This window comes from Diceros bicornis, chromosome 3, assembly GCF_020826845.1.
Source record: "Diceros bicornis minor isolate mBicDic1 chromosome 3, mDicBic1.mat.cur, whole genome shotgun sequence".
NCBI classification, from domain to species: Eukaryota; Metazoa; Chordata; class Mammalia; order Perissodactyla; family Rhinocerotidae; genus Diceros; species Diceros bicornis.
This window is the reverse complement of record NC_080742.1, coordinates 68188033-68215189: the sequence shown is the minus strand read 5'-3', so window position 1 is coordinate 68215189 and position 27157 is coordinate 68188033. Positions and strand designations below refer to the sequence as shown.

Genomic DNA, 27157 nt, shown 5'->3' with positions numbered 1-27157 from the left:
CTACACCCCGCGCCCTCCCTCACGACCGGCACAGACTGACCAGAACTTCCCCTGGGTCGCGGCCCAGCGATACGGAGCGGCCCTGGCTCGGAGCCCTGCTCTTCCCGAGTCGTGGGTGGCGCGGTGCTTGTTTCCCTCCCCTCCCTTTCCGGACCGAAACGGGGATGTATCTGGGTCAGCCTGGGAGGGGCCGGACCTGCCAGGGACCGGCGGGGTGGGGGGGTTGGGAAGGGGGTGGCGATGACAGCATCTTTCAGGTTTTTGGCGTTTCTGAGCTTCGTCCCGTCCAGCCTCTCACCGCGCTCGCACCCGGCGAGAGCTGATGCTCAAGCCAGTCCAGGCCCTAAGAGTGGGTGTGGGGAGAGCCGGTCCTTCCTATCTGGCCCACCACCCCTCCACTCACTGCGAACAGCGCGGCGCCCAGCCCCACCCCCACCACGCACACACAATCCCGGTTCCCCAAGGCACACTCCCGGGGCGGGCTGTGGGTCCCTCCGCCCCAGGAAAAGAGCAATGGAACAGTTCACGGCCGCCGCGAGTTCCTAGTCTTCCTTCCTTTCCGGTGATAAACGGCGGGGCTACAAGCCAGTTGCTGCTCAAGATACTCCACCCGCGGGCTGAGACTGTCTCTCTCGGCTTTGCGGGAGCCCAGATCCAGGATCAAGGGTCCCTTTACCTCCGCACGGCGTAAAGCCTGAGCGCCGGGGCGGCTGGAGGCTAGACCAGGGCTGGGGCGCAGACCCTCCGGCGGGCTCCTCGCTGCCTTGGTTCCTCCTACGTGATCTTTTGCGCTCCACAGCGCATCTCCCCCAGACGCTTTGGCCAAGGACGCCTGGGTGAGGTCCGGAGAGTCATGGACCCTCTTGGCTCCCCTCCCTGAGAGCTCTGAATATAAGCCCAGCAGCAAGGAATCAAGGCCACAGGTCTTCGTTTCCCTGAGGCCTGGCTCCTCCCTCCCCAGTCTTGCCCTGCACAGACTCAGCAGCTTCAAATTTACAAATGCTCGCTCTTCCTCTTGGAGTTAGGGAGAGAAGCGGAGCAATGAGTTGAAAATCATCTCTCGATTCTTGCATCCTTTACACAGTTATCTCTTTATCTTCTCCTTCATTTCCCCACATTGCATGCTCAGGGACTTCTGTTTACCGAAGGGTAGCCTTGCCTATCGGAAACGCACGGTCCTGTGGCCGGAGCCTACTGATGCTCTTTGGCTGGGAGCTTCCCGAAAGGTGCCTGCCTCTGCGGGTGCTGGAGGCCACGCAGAGGTGTTCCTCCTTCCCTGCCTCACCTCACCCGCAGACATCTCTTGCCATCATTTCATTCACCCTCGTATAAAACCCCGCGCCGCCCCCCACCCCCACCCCGCGCAGCTCCCCCTCCCTCGGCTGCGCCCCGGCGGCGGTGAGCTGAACGGACAGGGGCGCGCAGGAGGTGCGCAGAGCTCTCCCGCTGCCCGCGCTCGGCGCGCCTTGGGAATTGGGCTGTGGGCTAGGCGGCTCGGGCTGCCCTTTATCGCTGGCCCCGCTGGTCGTTTGAAACTTTATCAGTGAGTCTCGCCACTCGCCGCAGACGCGAGCGGGGGGCGGGGGCGCGGCGAGGCGCCGACGGCCGTGACGAGGCGCTCCCGGCGCTGAGCGCTTCTGCTCCGGGCACGCATGGCGCCCGCACACGGAGTCTGACCTGATGCGGACGCAAGGGGGTTAATATGAACGCCCCTCTCGGTGGAATCTGGCTCTGGCTCCCTCTGCTCTTGACCTGGCTCAGCCCTGAGGTCAGCTCTTCATGGTGGTAAGTCCACGCGCACAGGCGCCGGGGGATTTTGGAGATGGGAGTGAGGACCCCACTGGCCACATAGACCCTTCCCCGCGGCCGCAGCAGTCGTGGATTCGGGCCCAAACCCCGGCTGCTACCCTCTCTCATCTCCCCATCCTGAGCCCCTTCGCTTTTCCTCGGGAGTCTGTTCCAGCTTTGACAACTCTAAAAAACCCCACATTACCCCTCAAATGAGAGCTCAGATGTCTGGTTTATTTGGATCCAGCTGAGCGACAGCAAAATCAGCCAATTTCTTATCCCATTGAGAGACGCGCTAGCCGGGTCTCTAGCTCTCTAGCACAGACGTGTGTGTGTGTGTGTGTGTGTGTGTGTAAGACAGAGAATTCACCTTGAAAACTACAACCGTCTCCCCCATCCTTCGTTCCTCCGCCCAAAAAACTGCCTCAAGATAACCGACGGGCCAATTCAGGCAGTCAGGAGCTGTACACCACAAAGCGTGTGATTTTGCACTATTTCCCGTCCTTCCACATTCCTAATGCTTCACCCCAGTGGGGCGGAAGAACCGTTTGCTGCCTCCAGGTAGAGACTACCTACCGCCTTAATGCGAAGCTCCAGACCCCGGGACTCTAAGATGTTACCCCGTTTAAAATCACTGTCACCCCAAGGAGTAACTTTGCTACTGTCCTTCGTACGTTGATCTGCGATTTATTTTGCATAGTGAAGGAACATTGATAGTAACAGGTCTTATGGTTAAAAGTTCCAAAGGAAGATGCTCTCCCCACCCAGCAACTCTTCTGCATCTCCACCTCCTGATCTTGAAAAGAGATGGAGTTGAGAGCTCTGTAACGTCCTTGCACCTAAAACTTTACGTCAGATATTAAAGTACTGATTCAGAAAGACCTGTTGTCGTGGGCTTTTTAAAGAATCTGGGAAAAGTAAGGAGTCTCAGCCAAATGAAAGACTAGAGCAGGGAACTTCAGGAAGACACTGGAGCTCTTCAAAGGAGCAAGGCAAAGCGTTGATGGGAAGAGGGGTTCAATCCTTCTAAGCCGCTTTGAACAGGAAGGTGTTTAGCCTTGACACTGCTGACACAGGATCAAAGATTGATTTATCAGAGTGACCATTTTTCAATAAAATGACTATTTCTGTTTCCATGGGTGTATAAACATTATTTATTGCCCAGGCTTTTTGTCACATTGTCTCTCAGCTGTCATTTAAATATATTTTTTGGAAGTCACAGCTGTAACGATTTTATGATCATATAAAATAATGAAAATACAAGAAAAAGACATTCTCCTTGTTTGATCGCTTCAAAAGACACCTATGGCAGCTTGGGTTATATAAAAGGTACCTTTCTAAACATTTCACAACTAATAGAGAACATCTGGGTAGAGATGATGATGTAATTTTTTGTTAAAGTTTCTTTTCAAAAGTGCTTTATGGAGCTATAACACTGTTTGATTCTTCCAAACATTTAGTGTCCTTAATAACAATAGAAAGAATTTTTTCCAAAAGTTCTCTATAAAAGCCAAAAAGAGCTGGAAAATGGAAATATTTAAAGGATTCTTTGGTAAGGAAAGAACAACATGTCTGTGAGGAGATACCATCAGATACCAGCAGGTGTTGATTAGACAGATACAGACAGTTTCCTAAGATACTTAAACATTAGGTCAAATAAATGGGAGCAAGAAGCGTCTAAAGGTCAGCTTCCTCCAAAGCCAAGTCCAGACATATTGTGTCACTGAGATCAGAGCCTTCTGGGGAAAAATCTTTGAGGCATTCTTCCCAAAACATGTTGCCCCTCCCACCTCATTCCATCCCCTGGCTGCAGAGCTTGCCTCTACCACCCTGGCTAGAGCATCATCTGGTGGCCCTGGCTTCATGTCCAAGAGACAGTCATTACTCCATTGGAGGGAGGCTTCTACTAGTTCACTCACCAGGCCTGCCATACCACTTCTCCCCTGGACTAAAATTAAATAACTTTTGCTTTCTAATATCCCCAAAAGGATAAGGAATTCAGACTTGAAACATGTTTTGAACTCTTCAGTCTCCCAGGAATCACGGCAGCAGGCCCCTGTATTCCCAGTGTCCTCACCTCTGTGCTGGCCCTTCCCAGGTACATGAGAGCTACAGGTGGCTCCTCCAGGGTGATGTGTGACAACGTGCCAGGCCTGGTGAGCCGCCAGCGGCAGCTGTGCCACCGACACCCAGACGTGATGCGTGCCATTGGCCTGGGCGTGGCCGAGTGGACAGCAGAGTGCCAGCATCAGTTCCGCCAGCACCGCTGGAACTGCAACACCCTGGACAGGGATCACAGCCTCTTCGGCAGGGTCCTGCTCCGAAGTAAGTCTCCCACCTTCACGCAGCTCCACGGGCTCTCCTCTCATACACACCGCCCCTTACTGGGTCTTCAAAGTCCCTGCTCATCTTTTCTTGCATTTTATCCAGTCAGAAGCTTGTTCTCTTGGGTGGCATTGTCTCTATTTTACAGATGAGGACTAGAGGAAATCAAAGAAATTTTCTACAGTTTTGTAGGAGGCCAGATATAGATTAGGATGTAGTGCCCCAGGCTGGTGTCTTTTTACTCTTTGCTCTGTCCGTCGTGTCATGTCACAACTCCGCCTGTCTCTCCAGGTTCAGATTTTGTCCCTAGGAAAAAGAAGGAAACAGCCAGAGGGCTCTTTTGACTTTTTTTTACTCTTCTCTCTGGGACTTCAACCTTTCAGAAGGATTTGAGCAGATCAGGATGGATTGCCCCAATCTTTTATGGGCCAAAGTTGGTCATTATTACAAAAACACCACCTAAGTGTTTATTAAGAAACAGAGACAAATCTTTGCCCACCACCTTTGACCTCCCATTCAGCTACTCAGCCTTGGGTCACTCTCTGTCTAAATTCAACATTTTTTTCAGTAGAATTGTAAATTCTGTAAGGCAGGGACTAGCCTGTCTTCCATGCACCTTGCTTGGTACCTTGTTTACCACTTATTGCGGGCACCGTTCATTCATTCAATGGATGGATGAACTTGTAATGAATGCCTGTTATCTTCCAGCTACATTTTAGGCAGAAGGATTTTTATGGAGAGTAGAGGTGAAAATCATGAATAGACTTTTTTGTCTTTTTCTTTTTTTACTTGCAAAGAGCATTAAACACTAATAAACTTCTTAAAAGTTCTGAATATGGGAAGTAGCTCACTAGTTGGTATACAATCAGAAAATTAACTGAAAATCAGATTTTCAAAAATATCTATCCCTTAACCTGGCAGTATTATTAACATTCTTTAAGAAGTAGCACGGCCCATTTGCTACTGGGAAATCTGACTGAAAACATAAGTTTCTGTGCAAACCCCAGAAACAGGAAGCTTTACACTTGTTTTTGCCCACCCCCCTATTCCTAAGAAAATCATCCAGACTGTGCACTTGGTAATGCTTAACAGAGGGTGTTTCTATCATGTAATCATCACAGCCCTATGGTTTTATGAGGCCAAATGCATAACTGAATGTTTCTAAAATCCCCCAAGGGCGTAGTACTCTCACTCTTAGTGTATCCCTAAAGTTAATTTACTGCGATATTCTGCAATTTTATTCTCCAGTTTGAGAACCATATTCTTCTGCATTCCTTTTGGAGTTTCGATATGACATCGCAAATTGTTGAAAGGTTAATAGTAAATTTCAGCTACATGGAATTTTAAGACTTCACCTAGATTAGCTCACCAGTGAATCAATTAAAGTGCTGGACCTTGTCAAAGAGAGTTTGCAAATATCCAGCACAAGTAATCTTTGGATAGATTATGTACCGTCTCTTGGTGTTTAAAATGTATCAGGATTTTTCCTTTTCAAAGTGCTCACAACCATTTTCCAATGATAACAAGTGCACTTCTCATTTACAAAATGATCACTTCTAGATTCTGTCTATGGACATCCATTAAGATGTCTCCAGATTGAAAAAAAAAACCAAAAACCCCTTAGGTCACAAATCAAAGGAAGCAATTTTGACCACTGATCCTAAAGATAGTATATCTGCCAAAGCTGGGGATTCATTCATAAAATACTGTAACTAACTCTTGGCAATGTTGTTTCTTCAGAGCTGTAGAGTTGCTGGGAGGGAAAAGGTTAGAACTAGAGGAAACTGAACTAGTTTGAATTTAGGTCTCAGGTAAATAAGAGATTCTAACTTGTAGTTCCTTCAGAGTTCTTTCGGATGAAGCTGAATGCTTTGCCAAAGTACTCAAAACTTTAAACGCTCATGCTACACAATTTCTTTCCATTCTTCACAGAAGGCCAGATTTCTTCCTGGACATTTATGTAAACTCCTGTGACTGTCAGTGATGATTTTGTATTGCTTATGGGAGTGCTGAATTTGGCCTAAGGTAGCTTATCCTGGAAATAATCATGAAATTCCAATGAAGCTCTCCAAAGGTTTTTACAATTAATTGCTTGGAGGGAAATTCACATCTTAGAGTTGTGAAACTCGAACGAAGGTATGGAAACCTCAGGAAACCTCAGTGTCCTTATAGATGAATAGGAAAGGCAAAGGGCAACACCATTTATAGGGAGGACATAAAGTTACTAACATAGCCTGTAGTTGTAGAGAAATGGAGAACATTTGCCTCTTTTGCTTCAGAGAACTAGAGTGAGAACAATTTTTAGGAACATTTGTAATTCGCTCACTCAACAGACTATCACCAGTCACAGGCAGAGAAACTTGAAGACAGAACTAGTAAACCCAAAAATATTCCTGTAAGAATACATCTCCAGAATTCTAGAATGAGCCTTAAAAAACGAAAAGGTGATTAGGTCTCATCCTTGTAAATGTCAAAAAAAAAGAAAAGGCGAGCATTTTAAAAGAGTTGAACAATCCATAACTTTCCAGAAAGCCTGCTTCTAGTGTTTTGCCCTCCCAAGTAGCAATCTGCCACCCCAAACAAAACCTCTACCTATGCGCTTAATAGACATTGCCTGACTTATCTCAATCCCAAAATTAATGAAACTTCAATAGTAATACATCAGAAAGTATAAATATTACCATTTATGTTTGGATTTGGTTTCATATTGTGATGGCTTTAAAAAGAATCAGTTTTTCTAAGAAGAGGCCTAAGATCAAAATTTGTTTTGTTCCAAAGCCAACTTTTGAAATGTGCTACTATTTCACACATAGCTTTTTCGTGATTCATCTAAGACACTTAACTGAAAACATCTTAAGGCTATATCTATGTGATACCAAAACATCTACAGGTAAATGAAAAGTCAGTCAATGTGCTAAATTTTTCATTTAAATAAATAAACAAACATCTAGCTATTTATTCATGGGTTTGAATAATAAATGACTAATATTTAGAAAGGAGATATTTTTGCTTTGAAAATTATTTCTGAAATATAGCAGACTTTAAGTGATTTTTCTTCTTTCAGCCAACAAGTTAATGTAATTGTTTGCAGGTTACACCAGGATGAATTCTGTGCCTAGGCAATTTATTCCTCTAATACTTTCAAAATACTCTCTGGTCACTGACATTCTGGCATCCACATCTTCCATACCTTTCCCCTAAAAGACCACCTCATAAAATTTCTCTTCCTTCTCCTTAAAAATAAGACTAGTGCTAAATACATTAATCATTTGGAAATTTTCCCCTATATGATATCTCTAAATGTGGGCATTGAACTCCAATCCCAAACCAGGCTTTAACAGATCAGTGGGGTAACTGTGGACAAGGTCTTTTCCCTAAACTGTAAAATGGGTATAATAAAAATTTATTTATCTGAAAGCCACTACCTGAGACTAAGCCACATTAGCATCTATTAGTCACCATCTTTCATAAAACATCTCAATTCCACTTAGAAAATCTGTGATCCTTATAATATGATGTAGGACTCTTTAAAACAGCTCCCATGACCATCACATTTCTCTCTGGAGAGTGCTACCTGCTACCTGTGGCAAATATTCATATAATTGATTTTACCTAACTACAGGGCATGACTGATTCCTTTTTTGATGGTTAGAGGTTTCGGGGGAGATGTTTTTTGAAGGCTGAGGTAAGTGCCGTTTAATATGGTGTAGATATGTTTTCCTGATTTTTAATAATGAGGCTGGCAGAGCAAATATTGCAAGGGACGTATAATAAATTTTAGCACTGAATGACAAACGGAAACAAGCAGCGCTTCGATGCGAAAAGGTGGTTTGTTCTCCCAGCTGTGTGGTTCAAAAAGTCACACTCGTCTTGACATATTGAATCACCAAATGGCTCTCCGTTTTCTGCCTTGCATTGGCATTAGGTTGTTCAGCTTCTATTTTGATTGTTAATATATTTGCTGCAGCAACCATTAATAAAAAGGCATGCTAATAACAATGAAATACAGCCCCACTTGAAAAATGAGGTGCACATGGACCCTAAAGAGCTTTATATCTGTCACCATACCACAACACCGTGTTATGAGTTACTACAGATTATTAAAATAATTTAATGTAGTTATTGCACTGAAATATGTACCTTTCAGCCTGTAAGTGAAAGTAGCCTGTGCTCTAATAAAGAACAATTCTAAGAAAGCACCCCAAAGAGTTCTTGCCCAAGTCTAATTATAGGCGGTAAATTTGTTTCCTTCCAGAAAAACCAAAGAAAAGCTTTTCACTGTCTTTTACCCAATACCAGTGATTAGTGCAGGTGTTCTAGAAGAAAGTAAATTCACCTTAATAGTTAGACGTAGTATGTAACTCAAGGATATTGCATATTGCCTTCAACAATCTCTCAATTACTTGTGAAAGTTGATGCCAAGCCAAAGCTCTCCGGTGTTAACGTGCACACAGGGCTGGTTACTGCCTGAATTCTCTTCCCACCTCAGCCCTTAATTTCTTTGAGTTCAGTATTTCTATCTCAATCATTTAAAAGCATATGAGCATCCTCAGTAATGCCTGGAGGTTTGGAAGGTGTTTTCAAAGGGAGCTGTAGTAGCATGACTGCCATAATATGGAATTCAGGCTGTATGTTACAGATAAAGAAACCAAGGCCTAGAGATGTTCCGTTCCTCTCTTTTAGGGCATGTAGGATTCGAGGTTAAAGCAAAGCACACGTATGAGACTAATGTGAAGCCAGGAGCTGGGGAAGGCAGGCTTTTGCTGCATTTTCTTTTACAGTCTATATATGTTCTTTAAAGATAGCTGTCATACAGATATCTAAATTGACAAAAGCTTACATAAGATGGAGATGGTTCATATTAAAGAAAGAGCCTTGGCTCCAGAAAAGAAGCCTTCAAGAACACCAGTGCCTTTCTGTCTAGTGGCGAAGTATGTCAGAGGCAGAGCAAGTATTCAACAGCCATCATGTGCAGAACTAGCAATTCCAGACCACTTTTAAGAAAAGCATTTTTGTTTCAGGTAGTCGGGAATCTGCCTTTGTTTACGCCATCTCCTCAGCTGGAGTTGTATTTGCCATCACCAGGGCCTGTAGCCAAGGGGAATTAAAATCCTGTTCCTGTGATCCAAAGAAGAAAGGAACCGCCAAGGACAGCAAGGGCACTTTCGATTGGGGTGGCTGCAGTGATAACATTGACTATGGGATCAAATTTGCCAGAGCGTTTGTGGATGCCAAGGAAAGGAAAGGAAAGGACGCCAGAGCCCTGATGAATCTTCACAACAACAGAGCTGGCAGGAAGGTATGGACTGCAACGGTGCTCATTTTGTAGATTGCATGGCTTTGTAAATCACTTAAGCTGAGCTTAAGTTTCCCTAGAGTTGACAAAATGCTATATAGTCACAACTTCCCACTGTTCCCCAGCCCAGAGCTGTTTCTTTTAAAGAATACCACCAACTGGGTTGAAATATCCACACCCACTCTCCACCTTCCTTCCCACAGCTGAGCTGAAGGACTCCACCCATTGCTTTTGGCATTGTGTAGAGTCAAGTGTTTTATGGTTGCTCTGGATACTGTATCATCTAGACAGAAGATATAATCTGTGGGTGAAGATAGTGCTTCATCCCACATACCAATGGGAATTGAATGCTTGTATCTAAGAGATATCAAGACCCAGAACATCTTCTCTCAAACTTATGAAAGCACCTCACCAGGCATGGCTTATTGGCTGCTTCTAGATTCAGGGATGCTCTTTTTAGAACCAGACCCAGCTCTCACTCACAAAAGCCCCACCTTGTGGTTTCTGGTACTAGATGAGTAAGTGGACCAGGGGAAGACATGGCCCAAAGGGGTACTCTGGCTCCTTAAGTTCTAGTCCTGACTGACCTCCTGAGCTGTGGGTATCTGGTCAGTATTCAGTCCCTAACCCCCATTTGTTAGATGAGGAAACAGGCCCTCAGGTGCTCAAGATCACATGGAAAGTCAGTGGAAAAGTCAGGATTAGAACTCAGGTTTCAACTCACAGCCCAGGGGTGCTTTGGCCTAGGATTAAACCATCTCAATGCCAGTGTTCAGATCCATTGATGAGCCATGTCTTTCTGCATGGTGGCATGGCCAGAATAACTAGAGAATCTGAATGCTGCACATTACGCCTTTGTGTAAAAAGCATAAACTGGCTGGGCTACTCAAATACTTAGTCAGAACCATTTTAGAATAATCTAATTGCCATGAGAAGAGATAACCATAATTTGTCTTTTATCAACACAAATAAAAATGTGCTTGATATTAACATATAAAGAAAGATCAGCATAAAATTGAAAGGTCCCCAGGGGGGCTTTAATAGGAAAAAGAATAGAAAAGAATGCAGATCTGTTTGGATGAAAACTCTTTTACTAGGCTCATGGAGAGAACAAATCTCATTTAAAGGAAGTTGGAAGGAAAGAACTCTTGCTTAGCACATGGAATAAGATGAGTGTGACCTGAACTGTTTACAAATAATACCTTCCTTGAACTTTAAAAATCAACATCCCTTATTTTCATGAGTTTATGAACTTATAGTGACTACTGCCAAGAATATAGACTATGGTTGTGCAATCCTACAACTATTGGTAATTACTGTTTATGCAATCATTTGGATAAAGAAAGATTTACATTGACCTTTGTTTTGACATTGATACCACATGTATAAGTTATAAAGTGTGGTGTCTTTGATAAGAGTGTGCTGCTTAATTATTCAAGCAGGATCAAGCAGGATAATTAGATCTCTGATTATTTGTAAAGATAAAGGCATATGGTCATACATTGTATCCAAAAGAATGTTGACTCATCAAAATAAATGTTAATTTTGCTTAATAGGTCATTAGATATTCAATGTTTCAACTCTTCAAGACAATAGATCTTAATTATTATATTGTAGGCTCTGAATAAACATGACTTTTCATGGAAGTCACATGATTCCTCACTGTGTAGAGGTGAACAGCTGTCAGGCCTCAGATATTCTCCTGCCTACTCTGCAAAACTTAGGAGGCTACTTTTGATTGGAATAAAAGTGCACACACTGACTTTTTTAAATGTGGCTTTAATTAATGGTGGGTGGGCAGACTTTTTCAAGGAGATGCATGATGTCAGTGAATATGAACTTTAACGAGAGTAAATGTATTGAGATAAACATGCGTCTCTAATTCTCTTCTTGCGGTCATTAGACCCCCAGTCTCTACTCCCCCTTCGTACCAGCAGAAGGTCTGTGGAATCAAAATGAGAACAGGCTGGGCTTGTGTTTGAAGGCAGGGCTCCTGAGCTAAGCCTCCAACCAGGCTGGCTCAAGAAAACCCCAGCCTCCTAGGGCTGACAGCAACATTAGTTCATTTTTATTTCTTCTTTGTGCTTTTGAGTATTTCCCAAATCGTCCAATATGAACTTCTTCTACTTTTTAAAGTGGGGGGTGGGGGGAAACCAACACATTTTAAAAGAAAAACCATCTATTCCAAGGTAGTTCTGTTTAGCCAGTGCTACAAATTGGAATTCAACACTGCCATTTACAACAGGCCTTAATTTTTCCCTAATATTTGAGCAGTTTAATTCATTTATTATAGCAGCTGGTTAGAGCACCCTCATGTGTCTCTGTACTGTAATATCATTTTAGATCTTCTGTGCTGTTATATTTTATTTTAATCACAGCTTCAGCAGAATTTGTAATGGTGTTTCTTTCTTCATGTTTCCTTGAAACTCATCTTTGATTCAGTCTAGTTTTCTACCTCCAAATAGGACTATTAATAAGTCCTAAAAACATAAATCTACCTTGTTCAATACAAATGTTCTATCAAGAAAGACATTCCACAGCTTCTCTCAGCAGTCCATTTTAGGTCTAAAGAAGCCATCCTATGAAAACTTCTAAAGTATATTTTAAGTTAGGTTTAGGTAAATTACAAGGGAAAGGTACTTGGTTGATATTCACCATTTGTTCCCTTTCAGGAGCTTGAAAATGGCTTTTAAATAAGTCCACTCTTTCCTCAAGATAAAATAATCACAACTTCTTTTACCTTTCCTAAGAGAATCTCTATCAAAATAATCCATGTATCCAATCAAATACTGCCCGTCAATCACTGGACATTTCCATAATAAGAATAAGAGAAATTCCATAAAAATACTTTCCCTAAAAGCTATCTCTTACTACAGTGAAGATAGAACATGGCATTTGAAATGAGACCCACCTTATTTTTAATCTTGCAATGCTAGTGGCTTTTCTCATGAATCTCAGGCTCTCTCATATGTAAACGGGTATTATACGGTGCCGGGGTTAAGACAGGTATAAGGCAAATAGCATAGGACCTGGCATGTGGTTGGTGCTCAATAGAAGTTAGTTCCTTTCCCTTGAGTGAAGTGAAGATTATCTGCAACTTAGGTAATAGAGCTAGGCACAAATCCAATTTGAACTCCTACTTAGGATTCAATCTGATTGCTCCGTGTGTCCATAGACTCATCTTCAGTACAGTTTAACATCCTCATAAAAAATAGGCATACGGTATTTGCTAATGTAGAAAATACTGTCAAATGTTTTGTAATTTGATCTTCCAAAAACTCCGACAGGAATAAAAAACAGTATTAGTATTCCTATTTTTCAGATGAGAAACTGGGTCTCAGGGATGAAGTGACTAACCCAGGGTCACATGATCATAAAGTGCTGGGCGTGGTGGTTCAAACCCAGTTGTGTTCACCCTTCGGTCCTTATCTACCTTTCCATGTTGTCTCTGTTGAGAATTTCTGAGAAAAACACACACACACAATATTTCTGTATTAAAAAAAAAAAGCAGCAGTAGCTGCCCTTGGAAGGTAGTTTACTGATGATTTTTTTCCCTTTGTGTGTGTCTTTATTTTACAAATTTTCTAAAATGAATACATATTAGTTTTTAACAACAAGGAAAACATTGTTTTAAATGCCCAAAACACAACTGCTAGTCATTTTGAGTATGCCCAAAGCAACTTAGCCTTATTTGGTGGATTCACCAAATTTCAACTAATGGCACTATAAGTTTAAGAGAACTATTCTTGTGTGCTATTGGACTAAATTTGGTTCAACAGATAATTTATTAAGGAATTACTTTGGGAAAAGCACTGTTTTTGGTACTAAGTCATATGTGGAAAAGACTAAGACAGAGAAGCCCCTGACCACAAGAAACTAAATTTTAGTCAGGGAGACAAGTGAAATACAACTGGGAGGCAAGCTCTATGCTAGGTGGTACAATAGAAAAATCAGCCAAAGGGCCAGTTAGCTGAGGAGACAAAGGCTGTGTCATAAAAGAACGGGGTGTTTGAGCTGGAGATAAAGATTTCCAATGACTGAGATAGGGAAAACGCTTTCCAGGACAAAGGAACTACAAGGCAAAGAAAGATATTGGAGCAGAAAGAACATCAAAATTAAGGAATGATGAGGGCTCTAGCGTGGAGCTCATGACTGAGAATTAATAGGAGCTGAGGCTACAAATTCAAGTCTCGGCCAGATCCGGTGAGCCTTGAAGGCTGTGCTGAGATATTTGGATGTCTCTGTGAAGCAATAGGAAGGGATGGGGGAAATTAAATACTTAAGTTCTATTTTGATGCATTGTTAATTTCTCTAGAGTCCACTTTGAAAGAGTAGTAGATTTCAAAGTTCAAATCTTCTGTAATATGTTTGAATTAACTTAAAATAGATTTACTAGGAAAATTATGGGAAATTTATACCTCCCTGAATTTTATTTTTAGCCCTAAATATACATATAAAGACAAACATAGATAGTAAGCTTCCTGGTGTTTATTAATAAAAATTAGCATATGGCAACTGTGTTGATTATTTATTTATTTATTTATTTATCTATTTTGGTGAGGAAGATTGTCCCTGAGCTAATATCTGTGCCAGTCTTCCTCTTTTTGCTTGAGGAAGACTGTCCCAGAGCTAACATCTGTGCCAGTGTTCCTCTATTTTTTGTATGTGGGACACTGCCACAGCATGGCCTGATGAGTGGTGTGTAGGTCTGCACCCAGATCCAAACCCACAAACCCCAGGCCACCAAAAAGGAGCACGTGAACTTAACCACTACACCACCAGGCCGGCCTGATATTTATACTTTTAACATAATGTTTACTTATTATTGACTACTTTACTCATTAGGGGTTCTTAGCTGTTGACATCATCTTGACTGAGGTAATATATGGAGGCTGGGGTTTGCAATCAGAACACCTGCTCTAACACTTGAGCATGACCTTAGACAGGTTACCTAATAAGGATTGCTACATAAATATATACACATATGCACCAGGTTTTAAGCAAGCCTAAGAGGTAGGTACCATTATTATCCACATTTTGCGTATGTAGAGACCAAGGTCTATGATAAGGTAGCCAGAATTAGCAAACAAAGTGAATTTATTTGCTAGTTGAAATTAAAACTTAACTTGGCATCCTGTATTTTTATATGGGAGAAGTATAGACAGTGAGGGGATCCAGAGTTTCTAGCTCCACGCCCTGCCCAAACCAGCACCACTCAAGGTCAGTGCCAGGGAGAGCTGGGACCTGCCCCCGAGCTCGGCCCACAGGGGCACTGGGACAAAGCAGAAGATTCTAAGTTCTTTCTACAGGAAACACCTCCAAAGTCAACAGAAATAGATACTGCACAAGATGTAAGCCCAGCCTTACAGGCAAGTAAATCTCAGGCCTAATGAAGACTCCCAAGAATAGATCCTGTGATGCCATTTAAGATAAATAATAAATAATGGGTCTGAACCAAGAGAACTGGACATGATTAAAAAGAAATCACTCTTAAAAAGGAATATCAATAGAAAAAAAAATGATAAAACTGAACTGAACTACAGAGCTAGATTGCTTTAACCTCCTATTCATCCTAACCCTCCCTAAACTTGATGTTGAGCATCTTTATGAGCTATAACTTTCACTTAGTAGATACTTGTTTTCTGATTGGTCTCCTTAGTTCATAAAATTAAATGCATTTTGAAAAATTAGGTCAGTTCTGCCAGTCTCACCTGTCTTGTTGGACCCAAAAATAATATGTGCTTGATAGTATAGACCTTTATATAGCATATGAATCAAAAACTAACCAGAATTAAAGTCCCAAAGCAGAGAATAACTCTTAACAAAATTATTACAGTTCCATGTAAAGTTCTATTATTCATAGAAAATGTTTTTTAGACTAGCCTCATTAGTCAATAAGAATTATTAAATGTATGGGTAGTCAATGGCAATGTCCTTGAATTCCACAAATATAAATTCCACACTTTATATTTCCTAGCTAAGCCCACCCACAGTACTCTTTTTATTTTATTTTTTTTATTTATTTTGTGTGTGTGTGAGGAAGATCAGCCCTGTGCTAACATCTGCCAATCCTCCTCTTTTTTTTGCTGAGGAAGACTGGCCCTGGGCTAACATCCGTGCCCATCTTCCTCCACTTTATATGGGATACCGCCACAGCATGGCTTGCCAAGCAGTGCGTCGGTGCGCGCCTGGGATCCAAACTAGCGAACCCCGGGCCACCATAGCAGAGCGCGCGCACTTAACCGCTTGCGCCACCGGGCCGGCCCCAGTACTTTTTATAAAGAGTGACAGTGCTCGAGAAATCACAGTGTCTTATTTAATAAATGATTGCATAAGCAAACCAACTGCACAGTTTGCTAATAAATATTCCTTGTTTTCCTAGTTCCAGAGCGTGTATGTTTGAAAGATGTAAGTTGGTCTGATTTTCAGTAACTCTTAGAGATGTGGACCTGTCAAAAGGATTTAATTGTTAATAAATGTGCTTGGCTTTAAACCAGCATCTGAAAATTAAATGATATGTTTTTAATATGTGTTTCCCTCAGGAAAACTGATATAGGACCAGAAATATGTTAGTTGATTTGTGGCATACACCCAACTAAAAAGCGAAGTACTCACATTTCTTTGAATGCTCAAGTTTAACTAAATAATTTAGTTAAAATACAGCATATAAGGACCTAAAATAAATTCTAAGTAGGATTTCTAAGGCAAGGTCAGTTGTTAAGTTACCATATATTTCACACAGTATAAGGTGAATTGCCCTTTTTCTGATAGGAAGAGTATCGGTATGGCATGATACTCTTGCCATTTGTAAACTTAGCAAAATGCAGGTACCTACAAGAAAAAAATTCTCATGTTCTGCAAAGAAGTCTTCCAAAGACACCCTGGCATTCTTCAGAAAAGCTGACTTAAGAAACCAAAATTTCATTCTCCCTGACAGCAGTTTGTCTTTATAACTGGAAAAATAATTTTTTGTAGACTAACTAGATATGCAACCACTAAGTATAAAAACTTTTATAGAACCCACTGAACCCAGAGAATATGAACCCCCAGGGCTTGGCAAACCCCAGTATCAGAAACACTGGCAGAATGATTTAAGGTGCCAACTTGGTGTCAGACAGGCTTGGGTTGCATCCTGCCTCCGCCACACTGCCGGCGAGACCTAGCTCAAGGTCCTCAGCCTCTAGGTGTCTCAACATCTGCATCTGTAAAATGGGGATGAAAATAGTATATACCTTGTGTGCTTGTGTGGATTAAATAAAATAGTAAATATAAAATGCTTGTATGCCTTAAGCAAAATGATGAAGATAACGTGTTTAGCATGGTTTGACATAGGGTAAGACCCTAATGAATGTTATGCCTCAACATTATGCTTCAGGAAGTTGGGGCAGATAAATATAAAATAGAATCTCTCTAGCCTACACAATGCATGTATTTCCTTCTTCCATAACTTTTTCTTTTTTTTAACATTTAGACTTATGTTTCTGTGGTATAGAATGCTAATATTTATGTTTCTTAAATTCTAAGAATAGAAAATAGCTTCTGCAGACTTGAAAGCTTAAAATGCTCAAAATCAAAGATTTAGGGCCATCAAAAATCTGTTAAAATTTTAGCACTGAAACAATTATGAGCTTATTGAAGATTTCTTTATTGAGAAAAGTTCCATATTATTTATGTAATTACAACCATTACATACTAAAAATGGTTTCTATGAGGCTAAACACCAAAAGAGTACTGTTATCCCTAGCAGTCAAATTTGTCTTTTTTAAAGTAGTCATGTAAAATGAACAAGTACTTATTGATGCCACAGAGTAATCATTAGATGGGATTAAGCAAATGGTGTGGGGAGAGGGGTTTATGAAGGATTGTGCTGGCCAGTCTGGTGATATAAAACCACAAGGGCTGTGAGATGTGAAAAGAGGAGCATGAGAAGGCTGAAATGGAATCTTGACAGCAGCCTACTTGAAGAGTCAAAGAAGAAGGAAGTAGAACAAGAGACCCTTTAGAAGAAATTCAAGAGACAAAATAGAAAACAGGATCCACTGTGTCATGGGCTACAGCCTAAGTTTCTGGAAGAAGCACTCGGCATCACACACTGGAGAGAGACAGCAAGTCATCGTAATGGATTCTTCCTCGTGTTCTGTCTTTCTGTTGTAGAAACAGCACTTGCACAAATGAAAGTAACAAATTGAGCAGTGCAAAAATGTCTATCGTAAAATGAGAATGTTTCCTCCCTCACAATCCTTGTCTCCTTCCAGACCATTTCACACGCAAATGGACTCAAGGCTGTGGACAGGGCATGTACTATTTCACCTCTTCCTCCCTAAAACCTCATTAAAGTTATGGTAATGGGATAAAAATGGTTTAAATCAACAATAAAGAGAATGGTCAAAAAATTGAGAGAGCTCATCTAATTTCTGGAAAGTGGAAAGCAAATGAAGAAATTGTAACTGATAAAGAAGGATGGATAAGCCTTGGTCGAGAAGGATGGAAGCAGATGGGCAAAAAGTAAAAGCAGAAGAGGCAACAGCCAAAAGTGGAAACCAAGATGCCCTAAGAAAATTTCAGATACAAATGAGCACTGGAGAGACACACAGGCCTGAGAATCGGGATTAACTGACATTAAGAGAATTAATCTCCATCCATTAAGAGATGGAATTCTGCACCCACTGCCTCCCCTCCACCCTGAGCAGAACTCCTGAAGTCCAGCGTCTAACCTTCCAAACTTTCTGGAGTTAGAGTCTCCAGCATGATAGCCACTGTCCTACCTACTCACCAGAAAGCAAACCTCTCTGGTCCACAAGCCCCACCCATACAACCAGAGTTCCTAACTGCCTTTTTATGACTTCATTCTTAAATATGAAGAGACTGTCTAAGGATTACTATATATCTGATTAAATTCAGTAGCATAAAAGAGAAAGACCAAAAATTGTAGGAAAAATGACCAAGGAATAAAAGCAATAATTCAGGGATGAGAAGAGAATTTTTTAAAAGCCTGATTAGTCTCCTCACAGAGATTCAAGGAGATATTAACATCTATAAACAACAAGAATGGATGGTTTAAAAAAGTGACAACTAGAGAAGAGGAAAGAACTTAGAAGAAAAAGCCAAAGAAATCTCCCAGAAAGTAAAATAAAAAGCCAAAAAGACGAATGGAGCTTAAGGAAATCCATAAACACCATTCCTCTTTCCCACCTGAGTTTGAAACCAACTGAAAAATGGACAAAGGAGACAGATAGATGGAGTAAAAACGTCTGTTGCACTACTGAAAAGAAGTTGCACTGAAGGATGTAGCTTCAAATCTTCAAAGTGCTTCCTAGCAATCCACCCCTGAACTGGGCAGACTTACTCACCCTGTCCCGGGCTGTGCACTGGGGCCCCTGCAGGGAGCCCCTTGCTGGAGGGTAGGAGCTGATCATAACTCATCTTCTCCACAGGTTGGCAGATCCCCAAAGAGAAGGAACCCAGGTTCACAACCCTGATCCTTTCTCTAAACTCACCAGTTGGATAAGTCACTTCTCCTTCCCTGGGGAGAAATGAGTAAGGGGATGGAGAGAGCCAGGCATGTTACTCTAATGGAATTTCTTTCTCAAGAAGGCAGGAAGAGACTGTTAAAAATATAAGAGAGAAAATATGAGAGACATAAAGGATTGACTCAGAAGGTTCAGCAGCTGGCATTAGAATGCCATAAAGAGACTAAAAAAAGTAGAGAGGAGGAAAATATTAAGAAAATGTCTCAGTGCTGAAGGACATGAGTTTCCAGATTGAAAGGGCCCACTGAGTGCTAAGCAAGAGCAATTTTTTAAAAAATCCTAAATATATCATTATGATACTTTAGAACACTAAGGAGAAGGGAAAGTTTCTATAACCTTTCATGAAGGAAAAAAAAGAATACAAAGTGAAATGAAAACAAACATCAGTTGCCAAAGAATGAGCGGGACATCAGACTTCCCATCTGCAGCGCTAGAGGCCAAAGCCTGTGGAGCAATACCTTCACAGTTTTAAGGGAAAATTATTTTCAACTCAGAATTCTATACCCAGCCAAACTATTAGTCAAGTGTGAAGGCTGAATAAAGATATCTTAGACATGCAAGAATTCAGAATATGTATCCTCTACGCACCTTGAAGGAGTTACTTAAGCAGGTGTTGCAAAGAGAAGGAATAAACCAAAAAAGAGAAAAGGTGGCATCCAGCAGAGCAGTGTGTCCAGTCTAGGAGGGCATGATGTTAGGTCTCAGATGTGTAGCCAGTCCAGGTTGGAAGAAGATGGAGGACCACGGAGTTCCCCAGGAAATGAGGAGAAGTGATGGAGGTGGAATGATTGTGAGAGTGGAAAACGTTAGGTTATAGTAAATGCAATTGGTAGCAAGTAAAATGACAAAACACCAGACTTCACTCCAGGAATATGCTTCTTTGGCACAGAGGTTGTGATATTGGATCAGAGATTATAAAATGCAGTCCTGTCACAGTCCTTGGTTGTGCAGTTAACAGTTTTACATACATGTTTATTGTTTTCGATTTTTGGAATCAATGTCTAGGCATATGGTGGGAGCCTTAACTATAGTTACAGAACTTTAATCCCATCATCTTTGTCGCTGTAAAAGGACAAGTACTGCTGACGTAGAAGGGGAGGAGGGAAGAGGGACTGCAGATATCCTCATCGCATAAGAGATGGCACCTATGACTTTTGCAACAAGAAAGGAGGTGTAAGGTTCTTCCTGGAAGTTGCAGAGGTCACCAGAATCATGATACAACCGTGCTGGGAGTTGGGGTGATGGAAGTGAGGGCTGAGTTAAAATCTCACCGTCTGTAATAAGTCTGGTAGGAAATATGGAATGTTGATTGGTAGGTAAATAAACAGTGACATGCAGAGCTGCCACATTCAGTTGCACAAGCACTGCATTGCACACACCCCTCCAGAGGGTTCCATCCGCCACATTTTTACTGTGGATTTGTCCAGTTACTATGGCAATTTTATTATGGCAATAAATTGTCTTGAGGATGGGATGCCCTTTTCTATTTTTCACAAAGTTGGCAGTCAGCTAGCACAGATCTGGTTGTAAAGCATTTAGGTAACCACTTGAAGGGCTAAAAGAATTCCTTAAAAGTCACCCCCTCTGGAGCTGGGCAGACTGGGAGGGGAGTGAGGAGAGGAGAGAGGAGGAGAAGGGGACAGCAGAGGGCTATTGCTTTTCACCCTCATCTTTTCTGGACTATTTGATTTTTTTTAAAAATCATGTGCGCATTTTTCTTTAATTAAGAAATTTGAAAGTAATAATTAAAAACAAACAAATTCAAAAAGCCCCGGCCTGTCTGGCAGCCCCTGCAATGTCCCCAGGTCCTCCGTTTGCTCACTCCTTCCTTTACCATGCAAATGAATGGTCCGCAGCCGCTCCACCAGGGGCCTGCGTGGGAAGCCCACCAGCCCCTCCCCAATGCCTCCCAAGACCCTCGGGGGCATCCATTCTAGCGGGACCCACCTCTGCAGCCTGTTCCTCTAAAAACGCTCGGCTTCTGTTCCACCACTGGTCACCCCCATCTTTCATTCGCTCCAAAGCAGCACTAGCACAAACTGTTGCTTATGGCAACTTTCCCCTGGAGGTTAGGACGTTTTGGAGACACGGGTTAGGTAGGACACAACTTCTCATTTAATAATCAGATATCCCTGTTCCTGGAAATGTAATGCCGCCCCCTCCACGGGATTTCTCACAGGCTCTTGCCCTCTGTGGGCCTCGGACTCCGGCCACGGTGCGGGGGCTTCCTCCTCCGCTGCGTTCCCAGGTTTGGACTCGATTCTCAACCTTGGCTGCGTATTAGAAGCATTTGGGCTCCGAAGTACCACCCAGGCTGGGCCCCAGCCCAGCCCAGGTTCTGACTTATTCAGTCTTGGGAGGGGCCGCGTCCGTGTGAGGGAAACCGTCCCCAGATGAATTTAATGTGTAGCCAGAATGAGAACCACTGCTCTTCTCTCTCCAGGTGCCAGGGAGCAGTCCCCAATTCCTAGTCTTTCACTGTGCAGAGTAGTTGGACTCTGTTTTCCCCTCTTTCTGGACCACTTAACCCTTCAGACTGCAGCCAGATTGTAAAAAAAAAATTCTTTGTCCTCCTCCTCTGTCTATACGTACATATGCAGGCCTTTAAAAAGTCGACGGTACCACGTATATTGTTCTGCATTTTGCTTTTACCTCTTGACTCCCTTTTGTGCTGGTAAGACTGATCTATCTCATTATTCAAAGACCACATAACATTCCATTATTAAGCATGTGCCATAATTTGCATAACCATTTTTCCATTGATGTAATTTGGGTTTTTTCTTAATATTTTTCTATTTCTAATTATGCTGCAATGAACACCCATTCAAAACTTGTGCAAATATTTCCAGAGTGGAATCACTAAAGTCAAAGGATATGTATATGTAAAATTTTGACAGGTATCGAAAAAATGCTCTCCATTTAAATGGTATATCAATTTACTCTCATACCAACAGTTTCTTAAAGCATCCCTTTCCCCAACTCTTACCAACATCAAATATTATCAATCTTTTTACTATTTGCTGATCTGCTAGGCAAAAAAGAAAAAGTAGTGTTGTGTTCAGTTTGCATTTCTCTGATTACTAGTGAAGGCGAACATTTTTTTTCTTTTTATTAGTCTTTACATTTCTTCTTTGAATGGCTTGTTTAATAGATTTTTGATGACTAATAGTTTGAAAGATGCAATGTAATCCCCCTGCCCCCACCCACCCCCAGCCATTTCTCTCTCTACCTCTTTTCTCCGCATTATAATTGGTCTGTAATATTATCCAGTCAATTCTTGGTTTATTCAAAAGAATGGAGGGAAGCAGAGTATGCGTAATTCAAAAGTTGGGAAAATCACAATGTGATTTATATTAGGATTTTAAATGTGTTTTTAGAAAGAGCACAGATCTGGGAGTGAGACATATCTGATTCACATCCTAGTCTGCCTCTGTCTAGCTGGGTGACTCTGGGGATTTTACTTTCCTCCCTGAGCTCTGGTTTTCATGAGTGCGGAATGGGAATAATAACCTACTTTGCCTAATTGTGGTAATGAGATAAGATAATGTGTATCAACCACCTGGGGTGGAACCTGGCACATAGTAAGTGGTTGTTATTATGATAATGTTATTATACCATTTGAATGTTGGACTTTTTCTAAACTAGGAATCCTCGTTGTGAGTTTCTCAGTCCTATTCCATATTCCTACTTCAACTACTCTCTAAATCAGGACACCTAGTCTTAGAGCCGCTTCCTTCTGCCTCTCTGATTGAGTAGGGTGTTGTCTTCTTCAAGATTAAGGGTTTGAATTTCAAGTCTGCAAATCCAGTAAATAGAAGAGATGGAGGTAGCCCCAACCTGTGACTGAGCACTGAACGGGCTGTGTGGTGTGTTAAGAATGGGGCCCGGAGATGTGAGCAAATCCAGTACCAGAGACGGTGTCTCACCTTCCCCCAAGGTTAATCATCAGAGCCTGTGATTAATACACAATCAAAAACTGATTGGTACCATGCTACCAGCTGAAATACTTTCAGTTATAAGTAACAGACCCCGGAGGCACTAAATAATGAGGAAAGCTTATCTTGGGTCACAAGAAGCCTGCAGGCAGGGCAAGGCCAAGATGGGTTCATTCAAGCAGTTCAACAACATCCTCCAGAACCCAGTTCTTCTCATCTCTTAAGACTGATATCTGCAGCTTGTTGCTTGTCCTGCATTGGCTGCCTCATGTCCCAAGGGGGCTGCTGCAGAAAACTGCACCCAGAGACAGAGAAAAGATGTTTCTCCTCACGTGGCCTTTTTAAAGAATGAAGAATCCTTTCTTACAAGTCCCCCAATGGATTACTCCTACCATCATATTGGCCCAAATTGAATCATCACATGCCTTCTGCTGAAAACAATCAGTGCCAGAACAATGAAAACAGTTATTGATTTGGGCTGCTCTGAGGTCAGAGAGAGACCTGGCCACTTCTGAAGCATGTGGCTGCCCAACACCCGAACAAATTTTAGGAAGAGGGAGATGGCCATTCAACAGCGAATGATGATAACCAACAGTGTGTGCCACTGCCACATGTATTTATAAGAATTCATAAGGTGTATTTTTAAGATCCAATTTTAAAATAATATGCAAATCCTTCAATTAATCATATAAAAATACCAACTTTGAAGTCTGAAACCTGGAAACATAGCATTACAAAGGGAGGGCAGGAATCTTTCTTGTTATTTTTAAAACTAGGAGTATTACTTATGAGTAAACAATCCCGCTTTAAAAGGAATAAGCTTTGAACAATGATCCTTCATGGTCAATTCCCAAGACCTTGGCATGGAGTGAGTTTTGTGTGGCCCTATCGAGATCTTGGGAGGGAAAGCTCCCAGACAGGTGGGACCTGCATGAGACAGAGTGAGGGCACAGAGGTGGCCCTCCTAGAGTTGTGTCTGTGGCAGAGGCCTGCTGTCCAGGTCACCCAGTGAGCTTCATACCAGACACCCAGATTATAAAGATATGGGGGCAGAGGGCACAAGGGGAAGTATAGTTCCAGAAAGGGAGTTCATCCTTTAAAGTTGCCCGGATCCCTGTGACCCAGAGGACTAAACCAGTGAAGTTCCTCCTGCTCCCTTCTCTCTCCTTGCTCTCCAAAGTTGGCTTATGCTGAAGAGGAAAGATTCCAAATGTAACAAGGCACAGTCTGCCAGGAGGGGCAAAGCAACAAACATCATCTGAGTGCCGAGGCCCAACCTGAGAAGGATGTGAGTGAATTCACAACCATAGAGCCACCATGATGTCTTGGCTCCTTCAGCTCTAGAATGCCTTTTGGGTCTGACTTTCTGGAATGAAGAACATTTCTGCACATTTGGTTCTACTATATAACCTTGGTCAGAAACTGAGTCTGTGGAAGAGGCAAAACCAGATTCAAGCACCAGGGCGAAGTTACCTGGAGGGAGGCAGCCTGGAATATTGGTCTGCGGGTGTGTGTTTGGGGGAGGGTGGGGGAAGGGTGAGCATGCGTGCTGCAGGGAGCTCCATTTGGGCTGCGTGCTAGAGCCACCCTCCCACCTACCCACATCTCACACCCAGACAAGTTACATCAGAATCTCAGGGAGTGGGCAGAGCAGGGTTGAAACTACCACCTCAAGTTCTTAAAGTTCCCTCAACGTGTTACCCTAAGGATTTTGTTCAGAGTACCACCTTAGAGAATGTCATCAAGGAGGTTCTCTGCCTCTTCTGCCAATGCCCCGCACCCCAGACACCCTCTGTCTTTGGGATGCAAATCAAGAGAATGGGGGACCTCCCTCTGCAGGCAGGTTTCTCCTCCTCTGCTCCGTGACTGAGCCAAGGACCAAAGGCGCGTACCCTCTCCCCCACAGCCCTGTGTGTCACATTGCTTTGGGTAGTTGATGGGGGCAACTGTTAATCATCAGTTATGATCTCCCTTGAGCAATAAAAAGCTCTGTTAATATGATAATTTGGAAAGCTGATTGACTGAACCAGAGATTAGTGAGAACTGTTGGGGGAGGAAAAAAATGACAATTGTTAAAGTGTGAATCATATGAAAAAGAGAACAGAGAGAGGTTTTCAGTCAGGAAACATGCTCTTAGGAAATATTTTGAAGAAACTCATTTGTTTGCACATCCTATGAGTTGGAAATACTTCAGAGTCTGGGTTTACATCTGGCCATTCCACATCCTGGCCCAGGAGCTTGGGAAAGTCATCTTACTTCCTTGATCTTTAGTTTCCTCATCTGTGAAATGGGAAGAACAGTAGCTCGGGATTGTTGTGAGGACCACGAGTGCTAATAACTCTTAGGCAAGTCGAGGAGAAGTGGACCAGGGCAGGATAACTCTCACAAAATCACTTTGGGGATGGCACAGCTCTGCGGGCTAATCCAAGACCAAAGCAGAAACTTCCCTAGACAGTGCCAGGGCCCACCATGCACAGGCTCACAGCTTACCGGGAGGGGTCCTTGTGCTGGGAGCTAGCCAAGGTAGGCTTGTCCCACTTTCCTTTGCTTCCCTCTAAGAAAGAACAGAGCAAGCTCAGCTCTGTCACCTAAGCTGAACGACTCAGCCAGAGTTGAGTGATCGTCTCCCAGATTTAATGTCATCCTCAGGGTCACCAGCTGACTTTCCAGTGCACCCTGACTCCATCCTATATCAGCTGTGTAACTTTGGACCAGTGCACTAACCTCGCTAAGTCTGGCTCCTCAGTATCTACAACACAAATACCGTAGCGCAGGATGGTTGTGAAGAATACGGCCATTGAGAGGGCACGTAGAAAAAATTAACACAATGCCTGGAAAGTGGAAAGCACCCCATACATGGCGACAATCACTATTATTGGTTTATTGAAAGATGTGGGCTTAGCAGTAACTTTGTTAATCTAGTTTGAGTAATTGCATACACTTTTAATATAATAAAGCTATGTTTATTTAGCAAATACTCTAATTCATTCCCTCACTCTTCAAACTGGCCTTGCAACCGTATTAAATTCAAGTTAGTGAGGTTTTTGTTATACCGATAGCTAAATGGGGTTTGCAGTCAGGCACTGCCCCCCCACCTCGCGCCCCCATGCCCCGCCCTTTGTAGTCAGTGCCATGTGAGGTGTGGCTGAAGTGACCCGCAAGTGACCTCTGACGTCTCCCAGGATCCTGTGGCTTCACTCACTCCTTGATTGCTCGGAGGTAGGGAAAGTTGTAGCACAAGTCACTTGCTTGCACCCACCTCCACTGACCTTGCCCATCCTTTCCCGCAGGCTGTAAAGCGGTTCTTGAAACAAGAGTGCAAGTGTCACGGCGTGAGCGGCTCATGCACTCTGAGGACGTGCTGGCTGGCCATGGCCGACTTCAGAAAAACGGGCGACTATCTCTGGAGGAAGTACAACGGGGCCATCCAGGTCGTCATGAACCAGGATGGCACTGGTTTCACTGTGGCTAACAAGAAGTTTAAGAAGCCAACAAAAAATGACCTTGTGTATTTTGAGAATTCTCCAGACTACTGTATCAGAGACCGGGATGCAGGTAAGTTCAAAACACTTTATTCACAGCACCTAATTCTTCCAATGATCAATACTCCACAATTTAAATGCAGTTCTGTATTTTTAGCCTGCCAGTTCTACAAGTGCAGCCGGCTGCCTTCAGGTTCAAAGCTCATGTTCTTATCATTCAGATTTCAAGTGCACAGAGAGCTCTCCTAAGCAACTGGAGAAATGGGTTGATAATGTGAAGATTCTGGAGAAATTGGAACCCAACAAGAATGCATGTGGCAGAAAGTCAAAATATGCAGATTAGCAAAATTCTTCAGCCGAGACAGAACTCTACTTAGTGGACTAACGTACACTAGGTATAGCAACCCAGCGTCTTTCCTGTGATCCTGAAGCTGAGAGGAGGACAGCTGTGCAATGTATTGGTCCCCCTTACAAATCCCACTGCCATGACTATGGAAGAGGGTCTCAGGGCTTTCAAGTCAGCCTATTCTGATATCTGCCGTACCTCATGCTCTCTTGCTCTTTCCAATAAGCTCAGAAGTTGCCAAATGCTAGAAAGCAAGAATTCATCCCCACTGGCTCAGCTATCGGTGGGCAGCGGATGAGGGCTGTGTAAGAGGCACTTCGTTTATTAAAGCCACACCCTTCCCTTGCACACGGCACCTTCTCCGTCTTAAACTCTCTCAAAGAGCAGCTCCGTCAGGGCCGGCCCCGTGGCTTGGTGGTTAAGTGCGCGCGCTGCGATGCTGGTGGCCCGGGTTT

General features: G+C 42.9%; 1 protein-coding gene across 1 annotated transcript in view; it reads left to right on the top strand.

Moving 5' to 3' along the window:
• Nucleotides 1-1702: 1702 nt before the first annotated feature.
• Nucleotides 1703-27157, top strand: part of WNT2 (Wnt family member 2) — a 40240-nt gene continuing 14785 nt past the window's right edge. The window contains exons 1-4 of the mRNA XM_058569104.1: nt 1703-1785; nt 3887-4113; nt 9135-9412; nt 26165-26429. Of these exons, the coding sequence (XP_058425087.1) occupies nt 1703-1785; nt 3887-4113; nt 9135-9412; nt 26165-26429 (853 nt within the window). The remainder of the gene's footprint in view (nt 1786-3886; nt 4114-9134; nt 9413-26164; nt 26430-27157) is intronic.